Genomic DNA, 7,428 nt, shown 5'->3' on the forward strand with positions numbered 1-7,428 from the left:
ACACTGCCACACGGCTAACCAGGACAGAAAGCTCTTAGCAAGCAGGTGTTCAGGGCTGGGGGTGGGAGATAAGAGCAGAGCAGCTGCCGAGGGACCACCAGTACTCCAGAGTCAAGGCTGACCCTTGCACTTCCCAGGGAGTCTTCACATACGTGACCTCGTTTCCCTGAAGACTTTCCAGGTAGTCAGGGCAGACACCACTGAACTGCAGGGAGATCTGGGGACCCGTCCCCAGTCACACAAAGGAACAGCACAGAGAAGCTGGCTACTTTCCTGGTTTTGACATTCACCCTCTGCCATGAAATTACTGTCGGTCCAGGAGATGCAGGAAGGGGGTCAGAGGCACCTTCCCGCATCTAATGGAGTACAGGGCTGGGCATGACCTCCGTCACTGACGTCAGAAACCCCACAATAGTGCTAGAGGCCCACAAACCACAGACACCTCAGAGCCCGCGGCTGTAGCAAAGCCACCCCCTCGTGGCCTGCCTTAGTCATTCCTAAGGCCAGCCTGGGTTTCTCCCTTCTGTGAGATGCTCCCTTTCTCCCTTGAAGAACACCAGTTACTTATGCTCTGCACACCTGGTCAGGGGCTGGAAATGGGCTTCCCAGGGGTGCCTCCACCAGATACTGAACCAGACTCCCTCCAGAGGCAAGTTCCTGGGCCGTGCAGCCCTCATAATGAGTCATCTGGGGTACCGGTTAAAATGCATTCCCAGGTGCCGACTGGAACTGTATGTACTACAGCAGCATCAGGGGCCTGGAAATCTGCATTCCTCCCAACTCCCCTCCGACCCGCTGTGCGCTGCTGGAGCCCTGTGCACTCCCAACTCGGAGGCCGGCATCCACCCTGGAGGCAGGACTTCTGATCTCTGCACATATGAAGGGGTGGAGCAGTTTCTCTGCTCCAGGAATAGGTGTTGTAGAACATGCAGGCAATCAGAGTTGGTTCCATTCTCTTTCGCCTGCCTTGTGTTTCTAGATGCTCGGAGGAAACTGGCCCCGCCCACAGCGGGAGGCCAGGGACTCCAGAGCCCCTGCACCAATCTTCTTAGTGAAGGGGCTTGCGCAGGACCAGAGCCTGAAGCAGAAGGTGAACCCATCAGGAAGACATCCCAGGGCAGGGGTCCTGCCGAGCCAGCCCTGACCACAACGGTGAGCCCCTTCCCTCGGCCACCCCTCCTCAATTTCCAACTACTGGTGCTGCCGGGTGGAAGGCCATCCTGACGGGCCGTAGAAAGAGTTCTCAAACATTTAAGTATGCCGCCTAGCACAGGCACCATCGCCCAAAGTGGTTCTCAACCCCAGCCACTCCCCAAGTGCTGCCCCCACCCGATACTCAGGGTCCCCCAGGATCTGAGCCTAGCCTGGCCCCTCCCCCAGGGCCACACCCACCCTGCAGCTGCGCCCTGGGCTGAACTCTTGAGCCCACACTGACCCCCATTTCCAACCTAAACCCCCACACCCTTAACTGCCGCTGAATGCCTAGAAATGGCTCCGCCCTCACCCTCTACCCCATCACCTGCCACGTGGTTTGGGGCGGCCACAGCACAGGGTTAGGAGCCCGGGTACAGCCCTGGGCGGAGGAGCCAGGCGGGGAGGGGTGGGGAGGGGGGCGGGGAGAGAGTTAGTTCGAGATCCGAAAGCCTCAGCTGCAGACCTCGGGCCCTTTCAGTTCCAAGTGTACTGGAAAAGGTGGCCGTCAACTCTAGGGTCTCCAAGGCTGCAGCTTCTTTTTATGCCTTTTAATCACTATATAAACTATTTTACAAATGAGAGACCACCACCCTTGGTCACAAGGTAACAATATTCAGTACACCGGTTTTGAGCCTGTCCCCAAGGTAAAAGAGGTGTCACAGAAGAACTCACAAGACCTCAGGGGAAGCAGAGAATTCTTTATACCAAAATGGGGGAGGACGATAGCCATCCATTAAAACGTGTTCATCTTTGTGTTAAAAACGAAACAAAAAAGGGGAGGGGAGGAAACAGTCGCAGATGAATCAACCACAAAGTACCCGGCCGCGCGTGGGAACTGCTACCGCGGGGCTAGCGGGGGCGGACGGTGGTCCCCAACCTGGAGGCTCAGCGCCCGCCCTCGCGCAGGTGCCGAAAGCCGGAACCGGCCCAGGGCAGGTGAGAATTGGGTAGGCGAGAGGACGGCACCGAGGACCGGCAGCGGCCAGGGCGCTGCTTTTGGGAGAGAGCCGCGAGGCAGAGGAGCCATGGGGCCCGGCCCGCCCCCGCCAGCCGGATGGGCGGGGGCTTCCACTAAGCCGCAGGCGGGGAGCGGGACCCGGGACCGCCCCCCGCGTAGCCCAGCGCCGCCGCGGACTCTGGTTACGATAAATTAAACCTTAGAGAGCTGGAAAAATTACAGGAAGAAGAGAGCGAAGAATGTGCAGAGTGGCTAAGGGAGCCTTGTCCCCGCGTGAACTTCGCCCGCCGCGCTCCGGGGCCGGCCCCTCCCCTCCTGAGCGCGCGCCCGGGCGGAGGAGGAGGAGAGAAGGAGGGACCGGGAGAGCGGCCCCGGCCCCCGCTCCCGCCCCCGCCCCCGGGCGCCCCAGCGTCACGAGCGCCGCCTGCGATCCCCACCCAGGCCGCCCGCACCTGCCCGCGCCGCCCCCCGGCCAGGCAGAATCCCCGTCCCCTCCCCCGGCCCAGAAGACTACAGCCGCCCCCGCGGCCCCACCCGAGCTCGCCCAGGGAGGGGGCGTGCCCGGCGGGGGCGCGGTCGCCGGGCGGGCGCCGGCTCCGAAAGCCGGGACCCGCCTGGCGCTAGCGCGCGGGGCCGGCCGCGGGTCGGAGCAACCCGGGAAGGGGCGAGGCCCTGGACGTCCCGGCCTGCCTGGTCCCCACCTCGCGCCTGGCCGGCGGCTCCGGGGGCGTGGTCGGGCAGCTCGCGCCGGTCCTGTCCCCGCACTCCCGGCGCCCGCGCCGCCCCACTGACCTGTGTGAGTTCTCAGGTGCGCCTTGAGGTGCGAGGATTTCCCGTAAACTTTCTCGCAGCCCGCGTAGTGGCACTTGTGCTTCCTCTGCGGGGACTCGAGGTCCGCGCGACTCCGGCCCCGCCGGCCCCTTTGTCTGAGGCCGGGCTCGCTGCTCCCCGCGGGCCCTGGCTCCCGCTCGGGCTCCAGCCCCACCTCGGTCTCCGGTTCGCTCCACGCCGGGCTGGGGGGCGCGGCCGCCGCGCCTTCGGCGCCGGGGGAGGCGGGCTCGGGGGCAGGCGGCGGCGCGGGCGGCAGGCGGCAGGGGGTCCTCGCCTTCCGGGCCGCGGCGCCCTCTCTGCGCTCCGCCGGGGCAGGCGCCGGCGCTTGCTGGTTGAGGTCCGCTAGGATCCGCGCCACCACGAAGAGCGAGGCGCTGTCCTTGCCGTCGCGGCGGTCCTCGACGCGGGGCAGCGTGGGGGTGGCGGCCACGGCCGCGCCCTCGGGCCGGGACTCCGGTCCCTCCCGCGGCCCGTGCACGACCGCGCGGCTCGACATGGACACGAGGCACTCGGCGGCGAAGTGGTCCACATAGGCGGTGGCTGCCATGCTGCGGGCTGGGGCCGGCGGCGGTGCTCTTGCTGCGAGGCGTCAGCGGCGCATCCGCACCCACGGCCTCGGGAGAACGGGCGGGGGGCGGGGGCGCGGCGCGCCCTCTCCTCGGGCTGGGCTGGGCTGGGCGCGCAGCCGCCTCTGCCGTCACCCGCGCGGCTCCGCGTCCGCGAGGCGCCGGCCCGGCCGGGCACCGGAGATCGAGCGCATGGGGTGCGCGGGCGAGTGGGGTCCCCGCGCGGCGTCAGGGGCTGCGGGTTCTAAGGATGCCAATCGGCGACGTTAGGGACCACCGCGCTAAGTCGCGGCCGCTGCTTCGCCGCGCATTGTGGCAGGCGGGACAGCTGCCGTGCGCGCCGCGGCTCGGTGTGGGCGGCCCGGCCCCGGGGGTGGGCGGGGCCGGGGCCACATCTGGACCCGACGTCAGCCCCCAGCCACATCCTGGCGGCGCAGGTTACAGGCGGCGGCGGCCGCGGGGAGCTGCGCGGGCTGAGGGGGCGGGGAGCCCAGAGCGCGCACCGGCGGACCGGAGCGGTCGCGTGCCCGCGCCTGGGAAGGGGGCGTGGCCGAGGGCCAGTACGGACCCCATTGGCCCGTGAGTGCACCGCCAGGCCAATCCCGGCCGTTAGAGGGGCGTGCCCGGTCCCTGGGCCTGCGCGCGCCAGTGGGCGTGCCCCCTAGGCCGGCGGGAGGAGGGGCGGAAACTGGAGCGGGGCGCGCTGACGTACTACGTCCGAGGGCGGCGGGCATGGGGAGTCGTCGCGCGGTGCTGCAGACCGTACCTCCGCGGCGGGGACACTGGGGGCACTTCCCTGCCGGAGCTTTTGTGTAGTGACAGCCTTGGTCTCCGGCGTGGAGAGGCGCGCTCTCTGGAGGGCGCCATTTGTCCCTCCCGCCCTCCCGCGAGGGGCGCGGGCGGGGAGGCGTGTCTGCCTGGGCTGGGCGCGGGGCTGCCCGAGGGCGGAACGCACTAGCGCCGCGCCCTCAGCCGCTGGCTTCCCTGGTGGCCGCGCCCAGAGCTTCTGGCCGATTGCCTGCCCCACGCCCTTGTCCTGCCGAGCTCCTGGAGTCCGGGCGGGGCAGCTCCCGTGGGAGGGACGGGTCTTCTCGAGCTGGTTCCTGGAGGCCGGGTTCCGGGGTGCGGCCGCTTTGCCCTTGAGCTCGTGTCAGCCGGTGCAGGACTGGCCTCGGCTGGCGGGGAGCCTGGCAGCCCGGGTGGCGCGCCCACCGCGGCCTGTGCCTCCAAAAGCGAACTACGTGCCAGGGCGGCCGGCGCCGCTGCTGAGGGAACGCGGGGCCCCTTCCTCCCCCTCCCGCCCCAGGCCCGCTGCCAACTCCTCTAGGCTGCCCCTCTCCCACCGCGGTCGGGAGGGCTTCAAACGCCACCAGCTGCTAGGACCCCGCCCACCGCGCCCCACCCGCTGTCTGGGCCTCCCGGAGGAAGTGCTCGGCTGTGCCCAGCCCCCGCCTCCTGGCCCGGGCCTGATCAACTTGCCCTTGACTCTCACCGGTAACCTCCCCCCACCCCCGCCCGCCGCCCCAGCCATTCTCCATGCCTAGGCCATACCCAGGGACGCCGGTGAATAACTTCCCACCGCCTCGTCATCGGGCTCAGCAAACCCCCTATGGCTTCGGCCCGGTGCATTGTACCTAATGGACTGCGAAGCAGTCAGCCACCCCTGCTGTGTTCTGAGAGGAGCCAGGAGAATGTAGGAGCCCCGGCACTCACCCTCAGTGGACCCCAGCAGTGGATGGGGGTGTCATTCTGCTCAAGTTCTCACTAAATTAATTTGGGGTTTGGGACCCAGTAAGACTGCTTTTCGGATAACCGGCGAGGGACGGAAACAGCCATTCTGAGTATGCATTTTATGGTGAGCACCCTCAGTCCCTTAACTAAAACCGTAAAATGCGGTCTCACTGAGTTGCTGGCCTCTGGGAGACTCTAACGGTGCTGGGCTGGGTCAGGTCCCTCTAGGAGGGTCTGGGCTTGGCAGAAAGTAATCGTGCTTCTTCTAGGCAGATTGTGTTGATATTTAAGAGACGTGGGTCCTGACCAAGTAATGATTCGGAATGTTCCTTTTTTCCCACCACGTGTCACAATCAGTCACTTCTTAAGGAAGGAGTGGTCCTACGCCAGCTTATCAGCCACCCATACCCTCCTGGCCCCTTTCCAGCCGTCAGAATTCTCCCCAATCTTCAAGGTTCCACGTCTCTCCACTGGGTCACCCCAGCCGGCATGCACAATGCTGGGCCTCCTAGAGTCGGCACTATTCTAGGTATTGGGCTACTACAGCCATGAACAAAACCGCTTCCTTGGGTAAGGGGATGCCCGGTGTGGTCAAGGGTCCTCTGTGCTGATGCATGCCCTCCAAGAGTTTCCTAGGAATGTGGGTCCCAAAGGATTTTGACTGTGCCCTGTGGCACTCTGGAGACCAAACTCAGTCTCTTGGCTGCTTTCTCAATAATCCACTGATCAATTATTTGATTATTGTTGTGGAATTCACTGACTTGATCCCAAACCCTCATGGAAGTGTCTTCCAGATAGACACAGTTCTCTTCCCCAGAGAAAATGTCCCATTAGCCGAGACTCCGTGCTTTCTTTGCTAAGTAAGATTTTGACAGAGATGGCCTATGTATGTGTGTGGGTGGGGCCATCTAATTTCAAATGGAAGCAACAGAAAAGTAGAGCAGGTGTGTCTGGGGAGTATAGAGACTAAAGGCTGAAAGGGTTGTTGAGTTCTGGGTAAAGGTGGTGGATGGGTAGTATGTGTTGACTTTAACTTCCTTCTGGAACCCTTGAAACATTTGTTAGATGGCAGAAATCCACAAAGACAGGGAGGACAAGAGAGGAAGTAACAACACAGGTTTTGAAGCTAAAATACTTAGCAGATCCAAGAAAATGAAACCCTGAGATAGTAGCCAGGAAGGAGAGCTAAGAACATACTCCATGGAATCCCCAGAAGATTCATGAATGGGTGGCACTATGTACCACTGTCTGTGAGAGTAAAGGGGGTGAAAATAAGATTGGCTGGCTAAACATCTGCTTGAGGAGCACTCAGATACCCGAAACTGCACCCCAATATCATGCAGCCTGACAACTGCCCCTTCCTTGTTCTGCCAAAAGGCTGGATATTTATGACCTGAAAAAAGTAAAAAGCAGCATCTTGGGTGGGCGGACACCAGGCATAACTAAGGACAGAGGTACAGTAATAGGGTCAGGGGATTCGATGCACACATGGATATTGGATGCAGAGACCCACAAGTCCCTTTCTGGGACTTTAGAATGCAAGCAGCCAGGAGACTAGAAGGGTCTTTCCTGGGGGAGCCAACCATACCAAGGGGAAACACCCAGACCTTCTGACATCTGTGGCTGCCCGACTAAACAGGCAGCTCACCCTAGAGGGAAGGCCACAGTGAGCACTGCCACTCATGTTCACAGAGGTTCTCATCGGCCTCTCAGTCCCTCCCAGGCAAATGCAAGCAGGCAGCCAGAGCTGACCCAGCACCTCAGGAAAGCCTGTGTCATGAAACACAGAGTTACAATCGATTTTCAAAAAGCAAGTGGGAAGAAAGATGCTGTGCAGAGAGAAGTAAACATCAACAAAACCATCAATAATGTCATTAGGTAAATTTTAAAAGACATCACAGTCTGTCAAGGGAGAACATAGATAAACATTCAGGGGAAAAACAAAAAGTGTTCTTGAGATGTTTACTAGGTAGCAGAAATGTGAAAGAAAAAACCTCCCTGAAAGTAGAACAACAGCCTCAACAAAGTGGAAAATAGGAAAGAAAAGTTAAATTAGTGGACCAACCAAAAACTTCATTGATTAACTAATAGGGACCCCACATGATCAGAGAAAACACAAGAGAGAAAATCATCAATGAATTAATCCAA

At 61.9% G+C, this 7,428-nt stretch overlaps 1 protein-coding gene and 1 long non-coding RNA gene across 2 annotated transcripts in view; one reads left to right on the plus strand and one right to left on the minus strand.

The window, feature by feature from the left end:
- KLF13 (KLF transcription factor 13) overlaps nt 1-4,032 on the minus strand; it is a 46,610-nt gene extending 42,578 nt beyond the window's left edge. Inside the window, exon 1 of the mRNA XM_002749057.6 lies at nt 2,945-4,032. Within this exon, the coding sequence (XP_002749103.1) occupies nt 2,945-3,530 (586 nt within the window). The 5' untranslated portion in view covers nt 3,531-4,032. The remainder of the gene's footprint in view (nt 1-2,944) is intronic.
- LOC144582957 (uncharacterized) overlaps nt 2,751-7,428 on the plus strand; it is a 31,021-nt gene continuing 26,343 nt past the window's right edge. Inside the window, exon 1 of the long non-coding RNA XR_013536524.1 lies at nt 2,751-5,404. This is a non-coding gene — a long non-coding RNA (uncharacterized LOC144582957). The remainder of the gene's footprint in view (nt 5,405-7,428) is intronic.

This window comes from Callithrix jacchus, chromosome 6 (genome assembly GCF_049354715.1).
Source record: "Callithrix jacchus isolate 240 chromosome 6, calJac240_pri, whole genome shotgun sequence".
NCBI lineage: Eukaryota > Metazoa > Chordata > Mammalia > Primates > Cebidae > Callithrix > Callithrix jacchus.